The following is a 20,953-nucleotide window of genomic DNA, read 5'->3' as shown; positions in this document are numbered from 1 at the left end:
CCCCAGCCCCTGGGATTCTTTTCTCTATTTTCATTCTATTTCTTTTATTTTTCAAATGTATTTATTTATAGAAAGCTGGATCAAACAGAAAGGAAGGGATTATGTGTTATCAGGGAATATTTTCCCATTTGACACCCTGTGGTCCTCATTCCCTGAAAGAGCAATTGAGATGGGCCTCCATATCCAACCTCTCCCATTGGTGAGTGGTCCTAGAAAACTGGGTGGGCTCAGGCCACGAGACCTCTAACTACTCCGGGCCAACTCTGCACGGCACCATGGCTGCCTAAAAGATTTTAAGCAGATGACATTACCCGCAAATAAGTGCATAGGCTGATAAGAAGATGGGGACCTCTCATCTTATAATTAATTGTAGCAAAATTTGCCAGCTCCAAAACATGTACTGGTAAAGAGTTACAAACCCACATGTGAAGACAACTGAGGGACGGTGCATAGTGCCACTGGCCGTCTGCCGGACAGCCCTGTTCACCCTACTTACCTGCTCAGTGCTTGCTCCCACAGCTCTCTACAGACCTCACTGCCAACTTCTCTGGAAGCTTCCCCAGGTACGTTCAGCTCATCTCACCCCTGGGGCAGAGGTGATCCTCGGGACAATGGTGCCCTTCCATGTCATCCTTCAACCCACTAGTACCATGCACAAGGCCACCATGCCCTAACCTGGCACCTTACCCTTCCTGGAGCTTTTCCTGCTGAAAGTTCCTTGTCAATGTCCTATTGTCTTGTCCTTAAGTCCAGTCCTTGGATTTTCCTGGTTTCTGAATCAACTGGCCTCCATGGCTTGTCTCTCCCACCAGCTTTGGCCAGAATACCCTCAGCAGTATAACCACATCTCACCAGAATGCAGAGCTTCCCACCCACTGACCAGCCATGGGACTGGCTCTGTCACCACAGTGCAACCCAAGTACCTGGATCTGGTATTTGGGTTTATATATTTATTCTATTTGAGCTATGCTTTCAGGGACTTATATAACTGTATCAATCTGCTTTCCAAATTCAAAGACCCTCCCTGCTGTCCAGCACCTCCAGGTTGGTGGCCAAGACTCCTTCCTTCTCACAGCTTACTTGCAGTCTTTAAGAGGAAAAGCACCCACTGTGAAGGCCTTGGATCCACAGTCTGACCAATCTCATCCATGTCTTCCTCTCCTCACTCCTCATATTTATAGGATACCTGTCTGCCTTCCAGCCTCCAGAACTGGGAACAATAAATTCCTACTTACCCAGTCTCAGGTATTTTGTGCTAGCAGCATGAATAGACTAAGATAAGGGTAGGGATCAATACGTCACTGGTTCTGGAGACAGACCCAGGTCTGGCACGGCTCCTGTCACAAACCCAGTGCTAAGTACAGAATAGAACCAAGCTGTGAGCTTCAACTCAGGGACCTCACCCTCCTTCTTGGGTCCTGGTCACTGCCCCTGCCCTTAGGTCCTCCAGGGTCCTGTCCCACCAGGCTGTCTGCCATGCCCTGATCATGGCCAAGAGAGGAATGTGCGTGCAGAATGTCCCCCTCTCCTTCTTTTCCAGTGCAATCTGACTCATTACAGGAGGCTGGTGCTGACGCCTTGGTGAAGACTGCATGGCCAATGCTTGTGGGGGTCTCTCCATTTCAACTCTCTCCTCAAGAGCAGACCAATCAAACTACATGCCTGGCCTTTAAACTACCTTGTCCTATCAGATAGCGACTTGGCCTCATAAACCTTTGTTATAAGACTTATAGATACTTACAAGGCTATACCTGGACCAGAACAGGTATTCATAAGAATTTGTTGATTCCATCTCAGAATGAGCAGGTGCCAGGCTGTTCTAATGATGGTGGGGACAATACCAAACATGAAAGCCAAGTTAAATAGAGACCCAGAATACATGGAATTAGCTTCTGAATCCTATTTTAAACTATTCTGCATCAAGTATATGGGCATCAGGGAACACAAATAACAAGAATCTAGAGGCTGATGTCCTCTGGGTTACTTCGCACCACTTTAAAACAATGGTGGCAATGCTGGGCTGCCATCTGTGCAGGTCACACATGACAACATGATTCTGGCACCCAAAAGCTCTAAGAGGCACACCAGTTCACTCTCAGTATAAGTGAAACAAGAATGAAAGCTCCTTCTGCCACATACTGTCCACAGTGACGTGTATCAAGGGACTGTTTTTTAATTTTCCCAAAGGCCACAAATGTCCATTATTAAATATGCAGCTTTATGCATCAACTATTTTGGCAATGCAACCACATTACTGATTAAAGTTGCAAGTATGTGCAGATCTCCATATGTAAATTAGACTAGAAGCCAGACTATCACTAAATTATCCCAAAATGTAGTGAAAAGATACAAATAGGCAAACAAAAAGTTAACAAATAACTGCTCTCTAAATGTGGTGTCATTCACTTGCTCTGCAGATGTGATTTCCAGTAAGAACTGACACTAATCTGGAACACAGTGATGATGGCATCAACATGAAGCAAAGGAATCTCCTCCTATTAGCCAGGACTCGGGAGGACTGGGAGAGGGATTGAGGCTGGGGCTCAGCACTATTTCTATTATTTTTCACTTATTTCTTCAAACTGCATTAATGACCCAATGGTTTTGCAAGCCACTGTGAGCTAAACTGCATATAATCTCAATTATCTTCTGAACACTCTCTATGCTAAAAGCATATTCTGTGTACACATGCTACCCTTGAGTTATCCATGTACATTATGTACTGATGTATTTAACTCTCTCAAAAACTCCTGGATTCACTAAACTACCTACCAAGGGCACATCTGAGACAATGTATTTCATGGTTCTCTTAGATCAACACAGAATAAAAAATGTAAGCCAAGAGAAAATTAGTAAAGATGTGTAAATCCTAATATGATCCAAGAGTAAAACTGCAAGATGCCTTTGAAAAAAGATACATGTAGTTGGGCCAGGCATGGTGGCGCACACCTGTAATCCCAGCACTCAGGAGGCTGAGGTAGGAGGACTGCCATGAGTTCGAGGCCAACCTGGGCTATGTAGGGAGTTCAAGGACAGTCTTAAGTCTCAAAAAACAAGTGCTCTTCCCCCAAAATTCACTCAATACTTTTCCTTAGGGAAAAACACTGATTTTTCAAAGGTCCTAAGTGCCTAATTTTGCTTACTTTAGTCAATGTTTAAGCAGCAACTTAGCATTATTTCTTAGTTTTTACCATTACTGATTACACTGGGCCTCTGGACAGGACTTCAATAAGCTGTTATTTTATAGAAATGGGAGGAGACACGATCTTGAAGGGCAGGTATTTCACAGGGGCTTGCTGTCTACTCTCACATATGTGACCTTCTGAACATCTAGGTGCCCAGAGAAGCTGCTTGTGGCTTTCACTTATGGAACACATCACCTTTGGTCTGTACCTCCTCCTTGTGCTCATTATTTTGTTCTCCTGTGCCACCAACCCTTCTCGATTCCTTTGTAGGAAGGAGGTCCCAATCAAGATGCCCATAGAGAAAGTGCAGTTCGGGTGGATGCTCTCCTCCTGTGCCCTCACCTGCAGCTATCGAAGGCACGTCCTTCCCTGACTGCATTTAGTGCATGTGTGCACTTAAAATACTTATGCTCTAATTTCCATTTAATTGACAAAAAATATTGGGCTATACATCTAATCCGCTTGCTCATTTTTTCAGCTAATATTTTGTATTTAAAAACTTTTAAATCAATTTTAATGAGGTAGACTTTGCATAGAGTAAAATATACCATTTCAAAATGATAGTTTACATCACTGGCAAATATGTTTCTGTGTTGCCCACCTTGTCCCCAATCCACAGAGGACAGAACTGCCAGGCCAACAACACATGAGTCCACTGCTGGTCCATTGCTTGTGCCTGCACCTGCCCTGGCAGCCACAGCTCTGCTTCGTGTGTCACAGGTCGGCTGCCTGCGAGCATCCCAGGATCACAAACTTAACATATGTCTTTCAACCAAGTGTGACTTGTCTCTTCTTTTCCTAAATGTCTACCAAAAAGCAGAAGTTTTCAGTTCAAATGAACTTCAACTTACCAGTTTGATGTTGTTTTGTGTTGTGTCATGCCTAAGAAATCACAAAATTTCTCTCCTATGTTTTCATCTAGTTTTATCTTTTCTATGTGATAATTAATACAGATATTAGTTTTTCTATATGGTAGAAATGACAGGTTTAATGCTTTTTTTCTTTTAATTCTCACTGTGTATGGGCAGTTGTTCTACCTCCATGTGTTGAAAACAGTCCCTCTTCTTGAATTACCTGGGTATCTTTGTCCAAAACAAACAGTGTACACGTGTGGCTCCATTTCTGAGCTGTGCACCAGCAATCTACACAGCTGTCCTGCTGCCAGCACCATGCTGTCCTGCTTTACACTGAGTCTGGAGATGAAGCAATATGCTTCTTTTCAAAAATGTCCCGGCGAGGCCCTTTACATTTCTATTTACAATTTAAAATCAACTTGAATTTTTTTTAAATGCCAAGATTTTGATTTGGGATTGCACTGAATCTGCAGATCAGATTGAAGAGAATTCATGTTTTAAAATCCTGAGTTTTCAATCTTGAAGTATAGAACTGCTTTCCATTTATTTAGGTCTTCTTTAATTTCTTTCAGTGATGTGCTATCATCTCTTGTGCATATATCTTCTACACATTTTATTATACTTATTCCTAAGTACTTCAGAGTTTTGGTGTCATAGGAAATACAATTTTTAAAATAACTTGTTTGGGGGTAACTACCTTGTGTCCTAGAACCTTGCTAAAATGAATTCTTAGTTCTGGTGATTATTTTGTTGACTTCTCGTGGTTTTCTGTGTATATAACCATGCTGTCTGCAAAAATGTGAAGTTTACTTTCACTGGCAGTCTGTGTGCCTGTTACTCTTTCCTGCTGCCCTTCTGCGGCAGAACAGCAATGGAGAGAGCAAACCTCTCCTCGTCTTTGCTCTCTGGGGAAATGTGCAGCCCTGCACCATTTAGCACAATGCCAGAAAGACAGCTTTTCCTTTTTGCCTGTAGAAGCTGGGGGGGGGTGTCTCTTTCCTTCTCTTCCCAGTGTGTAAAATGGATTTTGCACAAATGGGTATCAACGTTGGTCAAATGTTTTCCTTGCACGTCTGAGATGATCATGTGGTCTTCTTTACTATGTTACTATAATGAATTGCATTTACTGATTTTCAAATATCAAACAAGTCTTATATTTCTGACATAAAACTTACTTATATAAAGTTAACAGATTATCCTTACTATATATTGTTGGATTAATTAATATTGTGTCAAGAATTTTGATATCCCTGTTCAGAAAGGATCTTCATCTGTAGGTTCTTTTTTCTCTGCTCCTTGCCTGATTTTGACTGTTAGGGTAAAGTCATCTTCTTAGAATGAGATCAGAAATGCCTCCCTTCCTCTGCTTTCTGAAGTGTTTGTATGAGGGTGCTGTTTCTTTCTTAAATGTTCGACAGCATTTTTCATCATATACATCTGGGCAGAGGGTTTCCTTTGTGAGTGCTCCTCTTCTCCCATCCCGAGGATTGAGTCCATGGCCTTGTGTATGCTAAGCAAGCACTCTACCACTGACTACATCCTTAGCTCTTTTTATTTTTCTTTTCAGATAGGGTCTCACTAAAGTGCCCAGGTAACCATCACAATCTTTCTGCCTCCTGAGGCTGGGATGATAGGCATGTATCACCATGTCTAGCTCTTTATGAGATTTAAAATTAGGAATTCGATTTCTTTAAAAGATATATCCTATCCAAATTTTCTCTTTCTTCTGTCAGACTTGGTAATTTGTATCTTTCATGGAATTCTTTCATTTCATCTACATGTAGAATTTATACTGGTATAAGATCCTTCACTATTAAGGTGATACCTTCCAGGCTGGGGCTGTAGCTCAGTGGCACAGTGCTTGCCTAGCATGTGCAAGGACCTGGGTTATATATCTAGCAACCGCCACCCCCATCCAAAATGAAGTAACACAAAACAGCAAAAATCCCTTATTCTACCCGCTTCTCTGCCGTCCTGGGGCTTAAATCCAAACTCCTGCACATACTAGCCGGCACAGCACTTTATTACTGAGCGGCACCCACACCCCTTCATTTTCCTCCTAGTGTCTGTGGCATCTGTATCAATGCCCCTTCTTTCTATTTTCTTGACCATTGTAGTGAGAGTTTTAACAGTTTTATTGAACTTTTCAAAAATATCATCTACTTTCATCAATTTTCTCAAAAGTTTTGGTCCACTTTCTAGTTCATTTTTTCTTTTCTCTTTCCTTCCACTTACTTTTAGTTTAATATTCACTCCCGCTCCCACTCCCTCATTAAGTTGCCCAGGCTGGGCTTAAACAAGTGATCCTCCTGCCTGCCTTCCAGAGTGCTAGGACTATAGGCATGTGCCACCACTCCCAGCTTCTTTTGCTGTTATTAAAGAGAAAGCTAACTAGACTACATATTTATGAATGTTCTAAACCAGGCGTGGTGGCACATGCCTATATTCCCAGCACTCAGGAGGCTCAGGCTGGAGAACTGCTACAAGTTTGAGGCCAGCCTGGGCTACATGGTGAGTTCAAGGCCAGGCTGAATTACACAGTGAGTCCTTTTCCACCACACATACACACACAAAAAAACCCAGCCTAATTAAAATTTATGAACACCATTTTGATTTTTGAGAGCAATTGTTGGCATTTGAAAAACTATTTCAATAATTTTCTTGGTTGCATACATGACACCTTACCCCATGATTCCCTAGCAATTAAACACTTAAGTCACCTCAAATAGCACTGCAGTAAGAAAGGTTATAACACGGAGTGGGTCTTTGACAGTGTCTATACCACTAAGAAAGAAAACAGTGCTGCCAATTAAAGAGGCATTTATACAGATACCACAGGCATCTTATTCTGGGTCATGGTTTCAGAGGGCTCAGCGCATGGTTAACCAGCTCCAAGGCAGAAGCAGCACAGAAGAAGGGTGTGGTGGATGAAAGCTGCTCACATTGTGGCAGCCAGGAAGTAGAGAGGGATGGAAGGGAACAAGAACATACCCTTCCAGGTCTTGTGCCCAGTGACCCACCTCTACCCAGCAGCACGTTCATTTATGAACTCATCTACAGATTAATTCACTGATGAATATCACACCCCATGATCTAATAATCTTCTAAAGCCTCATTATGAACACAAACTTGTGGGGGACATTTTAGAACTAAACCATAAAATTATACCTGCTCACAAGCAAAGTACACAAATTCACAAGCAGAGGAAGCACACCAGCTCATAAGCAAAGCTCCAGGAAGGAGGAAGAGCTGAAAAATCAGTCTCCCTTCCAGAACTGCAAACAAGCGTGCTGCCTGAAAAGCTGTGTGAAGGGTGTTCAGAGCCCTCGATTCCCCCTTCCTCACTGTCGGATTCTACAGCAAGTGACTAGATACACTTAGATGTGGAGACATGATGACCCAAGGCCTGCCATTACATTCAGGACTTCCTTTTTTCACACTTTTACTTGTTTCCCCCTGCATTTCTCCAATACATGGAAGTGGATATTTAATTTCCTTTTATTTTTCAATGTTCATTTTCTGACTAAACTTATTAAATCCTAGCCTGTTAGAGCTACATCCCACGGGTAGGAAATGTGCTTTTATTTTCATTCAGCTTTCAGTATTTTATTATCTATTTTAAATTTTTAGTATTTTATCCTTTATAAAGTATTACCTCTTCGATCCAATATTTTTGTTTCCAGATTTTAACACTATCATTACTGAGTTCCAATTCTAGCATATGATGGTCTGAGAAGAGAGTGCACCTGACGCTGATTCTTTAGAGTTACTGGAGCTTCCCTTAGCGTGTATTACCCGGGGTATTTTTCTGAATGGCTTGCATTTGCTTGGAAATAACGTATATCCTCTACTGGTTGGATATACGGCTCTATGTGTGACCATGAGACCGGGCTGATTAATTCTGATTCAAATTGTACCTGACTTCTCTCTTCTCCGTGTTCTTGAGAGTTTCATCTTCTGTAAATAAAGGTCATACTGTCATGTGCACATGGGGTGTGAGCAGCGTATCTTCTTGACCTCCCATTCTCTTTCCACAGTGAGACATTTTCTTTGGACTCTTTCCATAGTTTCTATGTCAGATTCTGCTCTGACTTGTATTAACTGCCATTCTAGCTTTCCTCTGTTTATATTTCTTTTATCCTTTGATTTTCAACTAATTATATGTTCTGTTTTAAAGATGTGTCATAGAGAGTGCTGTATCATGATGATTTTTGTCCTCTGAGGAATGAATTCAACTCATTTACAGTCAGGTAACCAATTTTATCTCAAAACTCCTTTCAGCAATCTTATTTCATATTTTCTACTTGCTACTCTTTTCTACCATCTTTTGGTGATGAGAAACATTTCTTCCCTCATGTGAAAATTACATATTCTATCTTCATCCTTTTGGTGGCCATCTCCAGCAGGCTAAGAAGACTGGGTTTTATGATCAATAATTTAGCTCTCTTTGGTGTCTCAGTTTCCTCTTGTTCTTTCCAACACTATCCCTCAGGGAGAAGGTCTTGACCAGCTCCCAGCTCTCTGATTTGTTCCTGGTTATATTCATCATGCTACTTCTCAGCCTATCTCTTAACCACACTTGGTGTTTTCACACTCTGTAAATCTGGCCGGTTGCTCCTCCTTTCAGCCCATTTGTTCTTCCTGCTTCTAACATTCTCCTGGGCAATTTTTTGCAAGGGAGAAGTGGGACACCTGTTTCCCTTTATCTTCCCCTGTCCTTCCTGGGCCCACACACAGCAAAGCAATGGCATCATCCAGGGCACTGGGAGAAGAGCCAAGTACACAAGCAGGAAGCCCCACCTGGCCTACCGTAGCTGTGCTCTGAGGGCCTTACTTGTGCCAGTGTTTACCTGCCTGCACCCCACCCTCAGGGAGAACCTACAAGAAGAATCTATTTCTCCTTTTCTCCTGTGTGGAGTCACCCTAGAACCCATCAGCACTGATGGAGTAGGGGCCTTAGTGAAGGGAACTGTCAGCCAGGGCATTCTGGGTGTGTTCATTCTCTTTCATGCTGGCAGTAATCAGATTTTTTTTTTTTTTTTGAGACAGGGTCTCACTATGTAGTTGAGACTGACCAGGAACTCACCATGTAGCCCAGGCTGGTCTCAAAGTCACAGCGATTCTCCTGCCTCAGCCTCCAGAGTGCTGGGATTACAGGCGTGCGCCACCACACCCAGGCGTAATCAGATTTTTATATGTCAACTTTTTAAAAAGGAGCTCTATCTTAATACATGATCATGTTCATCTTAACCGAGTATGCATAAAGAGCCTGGGGCAGCGATAGCACATTGTCTAGTTTGGGGAGAAAAAAATACTGTCCTCAGGGTAGGAATATAACAAATTACATAACCTGGAAGCTGCAGCGGGGTTTGCACAAAAGTAAATGATGGCTGAGTCCCTAGGTGAAGGTCTCAAGATGAAAAAGTCATTTCTCCACAAATAGATTACAAATCCAACTCCTCTTCTACTGAGGTCTGAGTCACAAAGGGTGGCATGCTCCAGGCAGGAGCAACAGCAGGCTTCTCACTTTTGCAAAACACCAGGGACAAAGACAGTAGCCTCCATTTTTTTTTTAAGGAGGCTCAATAAGATCATAACACATAAAGTATTGAACAAATGAGCAGGAAGCTTGATCTCTAGCAAAGAACATGGATTCCAAAAGACTCCTCAGGAAGCAAATAGTTAAATCTTATCAACAAAAACTGCAAGAACTTGTATTTCCAAAGGTAACTGTTGCTGATTCTTGGCTGAATCATCAAGAAAAAAACAAACCAAATGTCACATCAGGATCTGAAACGAGACAAGCATCACACCCTACTCAGCCTGGCCAGATAAAATGACACAGGATGAGCTTCACATCCCACCTGTGCGTTAGGACCTGTGCGCACCTGCCATTTCTCTGGGTAAATGTAACAGCAAAACCTTCATGCTTTCAAATATACACTAACACTGTGCTATTAACATTTAAACTGCCCAACATTCCTCAGCTTAACTGAAAGAAAGGAAATAAGTTTCTTGACCTCTATTCAATCTAAAGTAATGTCTATCATTTTCATTAATAGACAACATGAGTGCATGCTACACAATGCAACAGGCATCAATCTACTTTATAGCAAATCTCACAGTAAATAAAGTACCACTGAGTTATACTTTTCAGTAGTACACAGATATGCCCATAATAAATTTAAAATGGTATTATAGTACTCAATCAAAGAAATAGAAACAGCCAAAGAAGAAAATATAATTTGGATTTTTATACTATGCTAATATATGTGTTCAGTAAGGTAATTACTTACATAGAGACTAATGTAATTGTTCATTTCAGAATTGTTGAAATCAGTTTCTGAAAGTAAAACTGAGGCAAAAATAGAACAAAAAAATGAGAGCACTGTCTTCCAACAACTACTTCATCATTAAACAAAATTCATCAATACATGTGCCACCAGCCACACATACATATTCTGTATACATAAAGCAAAGTTGTATTGTTTACAAAGCACAAAACATTCTGCAGGTACCATGTCTTCCATAATTAATCAATGAGTTTGCACTGTCCTTCAAGAAAGTGTTGCGGGGGAGGCACTTCCTCTGCATTATCTCCTCTGACTCAGTCACTGTCCAGTACATAGGAGTCACTGTATATAGCTAGTACCTGCTTCCGCTTCTGGAGCAAGAACTAGCAAATCACAGCCCATAGGCCAAACCTGGGCTACTGACCCAGTGTCACACATTTTATTCAGCGTTTGCTCATATACTGTCTTGGAATATTCCAGCATTCTTGGCTTTGCATGAAGTACCCATTTAGAAAGACAAACTTTCAGGCCATCTCATCTACTCAGCTAGAAGATGAGATCCAAAGCAACCTGCTGCAGGGCATGCCCTGTGGTGCTCATGGGGGGCTCACTCAGTAGCAGCCAGAACCAAGGCTTTCCATGTGGGGACGATTCATGGGGACTCACTCATAAACCAACCAGTGACCAAACACACACCACTGGTGGGTAAAAGGAACAAGGCCCAGAAACTGATGAATGCAGGGACCTCCAACAACACAGAAAGGAGTAAGAGCCGAGAGTGGCGCAGAAGCAGTATGGCTTCCAGCAAGGCTGTTTTCCCTGTATCTCCCCCTCACCCCGCTGAGGTGAGTTCTCCCCTGGTGCTGCTGGCAGGAGTCCCCTAGGCCTGACAGCTTCTACCTTTCTCACTTCTGGGTGCCTTCACTTCGGCCATGTTTTGTTTCTCTCAGGAGAAACCTGCAGACTGGTGCCCCATTTTCTTCCCCGTGTCCCCTTCTTCCTTGCTGGCCTGCTGTCCCCATGCGCCCCCTGGTGAGGGCCTCTACCTCACTCTCTGTCTCAGTGGCCTCTTCCTGCTAGGATCTCACATGCAGAATTTTTTGCTTCAAACACCTCTATTTCTACATGTCCTTTATAAATACTATTTCTTATACTTCTGGTTACTAGTAACCTTCATTTTCTCTTCGATTATGTAAATTATGCCTATTTTTATAGTAATGCTACCTCATGCGATCATTCCCATGTGTGGTGTCTATGCTCCTTAAGTATCTAGTTTGCCATAAGAGGCTGTGCCATGTGAAGACTTGTCCTGGCCAGATCCAGGTTATGCTGGCAGGTGTGGGAGGAAAATCCTGGGCAGCAGAGACACAGCTAGACCTGCTGTGGTCCACTCCAGGCAGCCCCTCTCCACCTTGTCGCTAACTTCTTGAAGATAAACACTGGAAGTGTACCTGCCTGCTGCCAAAACTGGGGCTTGGGAGGGGAGGACGACAGGTGGCAGGGGCTATGGTTCACCAGCCCCACTAATATGACCTCCTGCCCAGGGCTTAGCTGCAGAGGCAAAGCAAGAAAGCCACATTCCTCGACCCAGCAGCTGAGCAATCTGCTGCCACCCCTGTCCTAGGCTTGATGACCTGGGGGGGGGTCTCCTCAGGTTAATCCCTTTGTTGTTATCATTAGCTCCCAGGTTACACTTCTCCGTAGCTGCTCCAGGGTGTGGAGATGAGACCAGGAGACTGAGTCTGTGCTGCTAGGCTGTGGGACAGAACCTAAGAAAGACATCCCACTGAGAGTCTGTGTACAACACTGCTGTGTGGCTCTCATTGACCCCATTAGAGAGAATCTATCAACTGGCTGGGGGCCAACTACTGCAAGCTCCTCATCAACACATAAAATGGAAAAGAAGATACTAAAGAGTGGCAGGGTGGCCCGGGAGGAAGCTGGATTTGCAAGAGGTACACATACACCCCATACGTAGCAAGGGCTGCCAGTGATGTGGGTCTTAAAGGCGGGCTCTCTGGTCTGGGTACCCACCCACATTTCCTCAGCAATTCCTCAGTGCTCAGCTCTATGGTGGTAGGAAACAAAGCGTGACTTTTTTAGTACTAAGAATAAATTGAAACATTATACTTTCAACAAAGAATGAAACAACATTTTTCATAATAGCCCTACCCACGGAACTGAGTTATCAGCAGGATCAGTCTTAGTACGACTAAACAATGCCTCCACAATTACCAAAGACCTGCACAGGGTGTTCCTAGAAATCACAAAGCAGGAAACAGCATTAGACCTAACTGAGGAAGAAGATGAACCTTTCGTTCTCAGGTAAGTCCAAGTATCCACCTAGAGGCCTGACATCAAGCAAAGACAAGGCATGTCCCCACTGTAGCCTGGGCTCAGAAAACTCAGGCAGCCACCTTAGACCCTGGTATTCAGATCCCAAGCCAGCAGGGCACTCACCACCGCAGGGCGATCTTGATGGGGGTGGTGAGACAGGATGTGAACAGATCGGCTGGGAGGTCGGGGATCATGGGCAGGAGCTCGTTGGCCTCACAGGCCGCCAGCTGGATGCAGTTCTTCATCGACGGGGGCAAGGGCATCTGGGCAAGTGGGTGGTTTGGGTTGATTGCTGCAACCTATGGGGAGAACACAGGAAGACACTAGCTTAGCTGACACAGCTGGAGGGGAAGCCAGACTGGAATGAGAAGGAAAGGAGGAATCAATTAAGGCCTCAAGCTGTGAGTTTTCACCACCAAGCCCTTCTGGGGAAGGCTGACGGTTGATGACAAAGCCTGAAAACTCATCTGCATCACTCCCAAGTCCTCTACAGCAAATGTGGCTATGCCTTTGACGACTGGGTTTCTTTTACGTCCTGCATATATGCCACCCGGTCATTTGTGGTATCTTATTATCGTTCTTAAACAATCGTTAATCCATCATGACCTTACTCTGGTGTCCTTAATGTTCAGGCTATGCACAGCCCACCCCAAGAGAAATGCAGAAGACTGTGGATGGGAAGGGAGCATGCATTAGCCCACTGTATTGAGACAGACTGAGTGGTAGAGGCAGATGGGTGGTTCAAAGTGATTTTTAAAAATTTTTTTGCCTATCTTTGCCACATTTCTCAAAATGTTCTACAAACAGATGTGCATATATTTTGTAATCAGGGAGAAAGTATTTTTTAAAATTCAAAATGTAATCTCCATTTAAAGAAAGTAGTAGTAACACCTGCTTGATTTTTACTTTGATCATGAGGCAAAGATCCCAGAGGCGAGGCTGATACCACACTGCGGTGGTAAGATGACAGTCTCCAAGACAATTACTGTATACTATGAGAATGCAGGCCAGGGATGTAGCTCAGTGGCACCGTGCCTGCGTGGCACGTGCAAGATCCTGAGTTCAATCCCTGGTACTGAGGGAAAAAAAAAAAAATGCAGGCAAAATTTACTTCTGACTTAATGAAATCTAATTGAAAGTGTGCATTTTATAAACTATGAAATGCAGCCAAATGTTAAAAAATTATAGGACTGATTGATCTGGATTTACCACATGGTCACAGAAAATTAAGGATTCTCAGAGCACTAGCAAAGAACAGTATTCAACTGAACTTGGAACCCTGTAACTACAAACACAAGAGTTCTAGCACATATATTTTGCTTCTCTTCTCTGCTTTAAACAGTACATGCATGTGACAAGATTTAAGTCCACCACAGGTTTTGCTGTCATTTTTAGAATAATAAGGTTCACAAGCGTGCACAGCATTTGAGACAGTAAAATTTAGTAAGTTTAATGCATGAGGGATTGTGCACACCCACGGCACTGCCTGCTCTTGGAAATAATGGCAAAGAACAATGTCAGGACCATTTCACCAAAGGGAGTGCTTCAGCTCAGGAGAGCAGCAATGCACAGCAGCTCGCCTCGGGATGCTGTGATGACTCGGAAGAGTGGGAGGCTCCCGGTGCCCAGGGAGAGAGTGGGCTCCCAAAGCCCCTCAGCAGTACTGCCAGGACCAACTAGATGGGGGACAACTATAGGGTTGAAGCAGTGAAGGAAAAAAAGCCCTGAAGAATGTTCAGGTTGCTAAAGAAGCACTTACATTTTTCTCTGTTGGCCTGGGTTATAGGGTCTGAGCATAATATTTAGGTAACTAAAATTTAAAAAACATAAAACTCAGAAATTACAGGCTATACAGGTACACACAACTTTTAAGAATGTCTTCCCTCACTGGCCTGGGAATACCAATTATTTGCCATGATGAAAACTATCTAGCACAAGCCCAAATTTAATCCAGCCCACTTTGGTTAGGGATATGACCTAACACAGCTCCACCTGGAACCTGCTAAAATGAAGTTGAAAGCCAAAAAGAACTGCCTTCTCACGTACTGTTATTCATTTACCAAGCCGTTGAACAACAGAGATCTGGAGAAAAATGTTACGGAATGCTGATCATTCTGCCTCTAGGGGTTTTTTAAGTTATTTGTTACTTAAGCCATTTCTTGGGTTTATTTCATAAACACCACAGGGGCACAATGGTGTTTCTTTTTACTCAGACAACAGCAGACCTCTGAGAAGGAAAGGTGCTGCACATCTGCAACCACGAGGAGTGCTAGGGAAGGTGGAATGAATCCGGAGACATCACTTTCACCACAGACGGCCACTAATGTTTTGTGACTTGTACGTTTACGCATCACCATTTCTGCTCCTTACTAAGAATTCCGTCTAGTTGCCCAATTCTTAACATTTCTCAAAGCTCTTTCATGTGTATCGTTTCATTTGCTTTTTACAACATACTGATGAGGTGACTTTCATCTCTATTTTCAAAGATCTTCAGTAACAAGGAAACAGAGGCCTCAAGTAGAGAGTAGCAGCTGCCACGTCAGGACAAGGCTGGAGCATCAGTAAGCTGCTGCTGGTTTTAGGGCCGTCTTCATGCTAATCTCTGCCAGGCATCTGTAATTCCAAAGTTCCACACAGCATGCTCGGTATCTTTTAAATCAAATACACAGAAAGCTATATTGTTTCCTAGGGACCAGCCTAGTGATGATGACACAGAATGTGTTACTGTACATCCGTAAACTCTATCTTAACATTTTGAATTTCTCAAACGCAAGGTACTAAAGGCTGTCTGATATAGGAACATTAAACCCAAAGTACAAGTCAAATATTTGTATGCACAATAATAAAATGATACAAACCTTTTAATTAAAAACAGCAATTTCTATAAGAATGGGTGCTTTTATTATAGTGAATTATATGTAGCACACAATTTGCTATGTTACTATTGATTGATTGATTGATTGCAGTGTCGGGGAATCAAACCCAGGAACAGGCAAGTATTCTATCAATGAGCTACACTCTCAGCCCTGTGCTATTTTAGATGTATAGTTCAGAGTCCAATAGCACTGATTACAGCCAGACTCGTAACCACCACCAACGTACGGGCTTTTTAAAAGGAGAGACAAAAGAGAAGTCAAAATCATGTTTTAATAATTTCCTGGACTCTGGCTGTATAAGCTAACAGCTAAGCAACAGCTCCGCACAGGAAATTAGTTTCCAGGTCTGCAGCATCGACCCCCTACGCCAGATGACGGGTCTGGGCATGCTCAAGTCTGCAGCTCATCAGCTGTGAGTCACGCAGGGGCCAGGCAGGGTATCTGGGAGCTGCAGAGCATCTGAGCACAGCACAGGCCCCACAACCTGGCACTGTCAGGGCAGAAGTGTCCTCTGATATCTGGGCTGGCAGGAAAATGGCTGGGCGCACCTCAGCAGAATGAAGCAGACTCCTGAAGTGCGAGACACAGTCTTGGCGATATCTGTCTGGAGCTGCCAGGAGACTGACACTATTTTAATAAGCACCACTAACTACCACTGGGCATGGAAGTATAAGGATGGCTGACAGGTGATTAAAAAGGAGACGACTCTAAGTAGAAAGAAATGTCCATTTATTCCAAAACTAGATTCACATTCTGATTTTTCCCATCCAACAGGACATACATTTTCACAGGAGAAATTGGTATGACTTACTAGCTTTAACTTTTCTTCTCATACTTTCTTTCCATGTTGTTTATTTTCTAAATAGGGCTGAGAACTGAACAACAGGTCCTCTTACCATGACCTCTAAACACTGTAATATTTCCACTTTTGCTATTTGTACCAGGCTGCTGAAATCTAATCCCTCTTAAGAAATGAAAGACATCCTCCATGAGAGCCCTGCCAAAGTGAGATGCAGGCCTGAGTCCTGAGCTCACTCCTTAACTCTCGGCCCCATTCCACAACTCATTCTCTACACGATTACTCTCAGTCACTGCAGGACGCGGGAGCACATGCTGACTTTCTCTCTTGCCAGGTTCTGCACCCCCTATCCCCTTCTCCCTTTATCCCTGGCCAGCAGTTCTTGCTCACAACCCTTAAAAAGGCCACTCTTCAACCAACACAGGAAAGACCTGTGGCCCTCCTTATCACTCCTATTCTGGCTGCCCTTTTCACCCTTCCCTTATTAATATTTTAAAACCCAAGGGTGTCAGGCTGTTGTGCATCTTCTCCCCACAGATTTCTCTCAGAAAGCTATTCATTAAGACTCTCTTGCTCCATGAATTTACTTGCTTTACCCTCTCCCTCACTCAAGAATTAACATCCTTTCCCTTAACCTCAACTTCATTCCCAAAAATAATCACTGACCTCTGGCTCCAGGACATCTTGAGTTCACTCCAATCTAAATCAGCTTCTTCACCTTCTGCCTCTGCTTTCTATTAATCCATCCAGTACATTACCCATAATAAACAATGATCTTCTCTGGCCGTTCAGTTAATTCCACTCCTGACAGGAGTCACAACAGCCATCACTGTTGGCACTGTCCCAGGCCAGTCTCCACCATTTCTCAGCTCTCCCTCAAACAAATACCCAAAAGACTCTCCAACCTTCAAGATCAAATTAACCCCCTAACAACAATGCCTCCAAAACCAAAGTGACCTTGTCAGACTCAGCCCCAGCCCCTGCCCAATGACTGCCCACGCTGACAACCTCAGTTCCTCACCAAGAACAAACAAAATTCACTGCTCTGGCACCAAGTCAAAATTATCTCCTACTGCCTGGAACTCAACCCACCCTTGATCACCCTGTCATCTGCCTGACCTAAATTCCCCTTCCCTTACCCATTTCTCTACCTCTCTAAGCAGGTACCTACTGAACTTACTAACCTGCAAGACCAATCACTTGCTGGCTGCTGTTGTGCTGCAAAACAGATGAGGCCTAGACCTGCTCACCACAAAGAGGTAGACTTTGTGCCTTTCTCCAGAGAACCTACTATCTCTTCACCAGCAAGACCCGACTCAGACAGTATTAAAAGGCTGCAGGATCAAGCCACTGCCCACAAAATCAGGCCTCGTCCCAGGCCCCTCCTGGCTGGTTGAGCATTTCCTGGAGCTCCTTGGGCTCATTGTTTCAATACTCCTTCTAATCAGATTTGCCTCCTGTCTCTTGCAGACCCTGGCTAGCTCTGTTCAGAGACAGATGCCTTGCTTATTTCTCAAGTGACCCCTTCGCTGCTTCTCACCAGTCGTGCCTACTGGCTCCACAACTTGCCCCTGCTCAGGGCGAAGCAGGTCAATGAGGACTCACATCTCCAAACCAGATCCCTTATCTTGCTTTTTCTTTACCATCTTTAAAACCAGAGAAATGACAGGTCTGGCCTCCATTTGCTCCCCACCCCCAAGCCACCAAGTACCTATAGTGGCTGTTGCCAGCCGCCTGAGCCCGGGGGAAAAATGTTTATTCTGTTAGGATATGGCACTCCCACTGTACCTCCTGGGTCCCAGGGCACCCACAACAGAACTACAGCCATTGCTATGGGCACGTACTCAGCTATTCTCACTAGCCCAATCTATCTCATGTCCCCCTTTACCTCACCCCACCTAAGACCATCCCACTAACCCCTCAATAAAGTGGAGTCAGGCTCCCCTCTTGAGTTACTACAGGAGATCCTACCTGGAACCCCAAATTCAGGCTGGCTGTGTTCTTTTCTGGGTCATCACCACTTACCTAACACCTCAGGCTCCAAGGCACCTACCCACTGGCTGTCAATGAACTGCCAACAACTGCCAGACGGCGTCGGGGGAGCTCTTCCTCCAGGGTAACTGGAAGTGGGTGTGATAGTGCACAATGGGTCAGCATGAGAAAATTAACCAAGGTCTGTCTTGAAGTTAATTTTTTAATGGGTGAGGTTGAAACTCAGTGGTAGAGCACTTGTTTAACATGCATGAGACCCAGGGTTGGGTCCCCAGCCCTGACGAGGGGAAAAAAGGGTAAAGGTTGAAGGTGGGGATTAGAACCAATGACATTTTTTTAAAAAACCCTTACAGCTGAAGCAAAGTATTCCACTAATGAACATTATTTTCAGGCTTGCTAACCCAAGAATTAAAAAAACTCATCTTAACAGATAAGATACTTCCTGTATACTGTTATATATTCATCTAAGATATTGACTCTTCAGTTGGAATTATTCTTTGGAAGCAGAGCTGCCTCTAAGGCTGTTGGTAACTTGCAGGGCTGTGAAGGCAGCCAGGCATGACACTCCAGCTTCCAACCCACAAGGTCCCAGCTGAGCAGCAGCTGCATGCAAGTGTTTCTCCTGGGAACTGGGAGGCTCCTCGTAGCCTTCTGGAGGGTTTGGGAGAAGTCCAGAAAATTTTTCAGATGTGATTCACAGCACTGGCTCCAAAAAAGACATCTGTTGTACCTTCTCACATGTGGGCCTCGTGGAGCTGAGGTGCTCAGGGTTTGTAAGACAGCAGCTGGGCAGCCCCCAGACCCACAGACATACTGCTGCTAGCCCAGGGCAGTAACCTGCCTTTCTTTCCCAAATCTAACACTAAGCTGCTTCTGTCCCTTCTCAAACAAAAATGAGACATCCTCATGAGAAGACAGGGGCACCAATATTCCAGAGGCACCCTTAAGGAGTGAATTTTGAGAGTAACAGCTCAGCAGTACTTTTAGTTCTGCTGCAAAGCAACTTTAATTCTTAATTCGACAATACCTAATTTGAAGGGCCACTCCTGCACAGTTCAATGGAAGATGAGCTCCTACTATTTGTCCAGCTCCATCAACATTCAAAGATCTAGCACCTGACAATCACTGTACCAAGACAGCAGATCCTAGATCAAGTAGTATTTTAAATATGTACCTCAAATAATTATATGTATTGAATATTAAATGACAACTTTTAAAAAACAGGTGGCGCCAATTGCTGGGAGCTTGGAAATACAGTAAATCTCTGATTTATGAACATGTGAGTTGCAAATTTTAGAGATATGAACTGAACAGATTTTGCATTACGAACATTTATAAATGCAAACAATGCATAGAAGTACTGTACCACCATTTTAAGGCATCTGTAAAAGTAAAAATAGTTTATTTACATGCATCTTTGTGCACATGTTTGGTTTTCTTACGCTTTACACTGTATATTTGTGACAAGAGTGTGTAAGATTCACTTTTTTGGACTTACGAACAAATCTGACTTATGAACGCTTCCCCGGAACAGAACTTGTTTGTCAGTCAGAAACTGACTGTACTGGCCCAGAGTGCAGGGATGTCACTTCTGGTGAGCGACAACTCAGTACTGCACTTCAGAGGCCAACTAGAGCTGCCTAGTTCACCATAATTATCCTGAGTTTACCTAAATGAACCAACCATCCCCTATTTTAAGCCCATTTAGCTACTGGCAACTTAGCAGATTCTAAATGCTCCAAAATTATTTTTTAAAAAAATCAGGGAAGATGGTTAATTAGAAATCAGAACCAAATTCCACTCCAATTGCTCTCAGATTGAGTTAACAACTAAAGAAAAGAAGATGCATAAAATTCAGCAACCCTGCCCATCAGAAGGGAGGCCTTAATCTCTGCACTACAAGCTCCCAGCCGCTGAGGGAAAGCCACGTACTGTCCCATCCTAGCGCTCGCTAAACAGGCTGAGTACGGAGGCCATGGCCAGGGCTGTGCCCACCTTTGCTGTCAGAGGGAGGCACTCAGCAGTACGAGTCCCGTCTCTTCCGTGGAAGGAGCAGGAGTCCTCTGCCCTGAATGCTCATAATCTGAGAGGCACGATCCAAAACTGCCTTCTCCATGGAGCCATCAGCCCAGTCTTCACCTGCAGCAGCCGGCACTCATTAGGAAGGAGATGAGCCTCTGCATCACAGAGGAGGATCTGGGTTCAGTGTTGACAGGGTTCTAGGATTCTGTATCCAGGAGACATGGACCCTTTTTACAAGTAATGTCTGAGTGCTTCAGCCTCACCATGGAGTCTTCTAAAGCTAGGCATTCCGAAGACAGCTTGGAGCTCCCCATGTCAAGCTGTCCCCAAGTCCTGGCCTGTCCCCATACCCCTTCTCAATGAAATGTTCTTCCTACCGGCCCATACATGGGCCACTTCCATGTTTTAAGATTCTGTCATCATCATCCCTGGTCCTTATAGCTTTTTCACCTCTACATGCTGTAAATCTGAAAGAACCCATGATCTTGTCTGTCTGTAATACTCTGTCTGCACACTAGACTAATTTGTGGGGCCTTCACCCCACTAGGCACAGGCCACCTTGAGGGCAGAAGCCACAGCTACCTCCCTTTCCCCC

General features: G+C 43.9%; 1 protein-coding gene across 4 annotated transcripts in view; it reads right to left on the bottom strand.

Annotated features, from left to right (window-relative positions):
- Window positions 1-20,953, bottom strand: part of Rptor (regulatory associated protein of MTOR complex 1) — a 348,014-nt gene that overhangs the window by 164,913 nt on the left and 162,148 nt on the right. For all 4 annotated transcript variants that reach the window (XM_010618589.3, XM_010618590.3, XM_010618587.3 and 1 more), the window contains one exon: window positions 12,793-12,968. In XM_010618589.3, coding sequence (XP_010616891.1) covers window positions 12,793-12,968 — 176 coding nt within the window. The remainder of the gene's footprint in view (window positions 1-12,792; window positions 12,969-20,953) is intronic.

The sequence above is a fragment of the Fukomys damarensis genome, unplaced genomic scaffold, assembly GCF_012274545.1.
Source record: "Fukomys damarensis isolate Sample0158 unplaced genomic scaffold, DMR_v1.0_HiC HiC_scaffold_23, whole genome shotgun sequence".
Classification (NCBI taxonomy): domain Eukaryota; kingdom Metazoa; phylum Chordata; class Mammalia; order Rodentia; family Bathyergidae; genus Fukomys; species Fukomys damarensis.
Note: the sequence above shows the minus strand (reverse complement) of the source record. Positions and strands in the feature narration are given on the sequence as shown.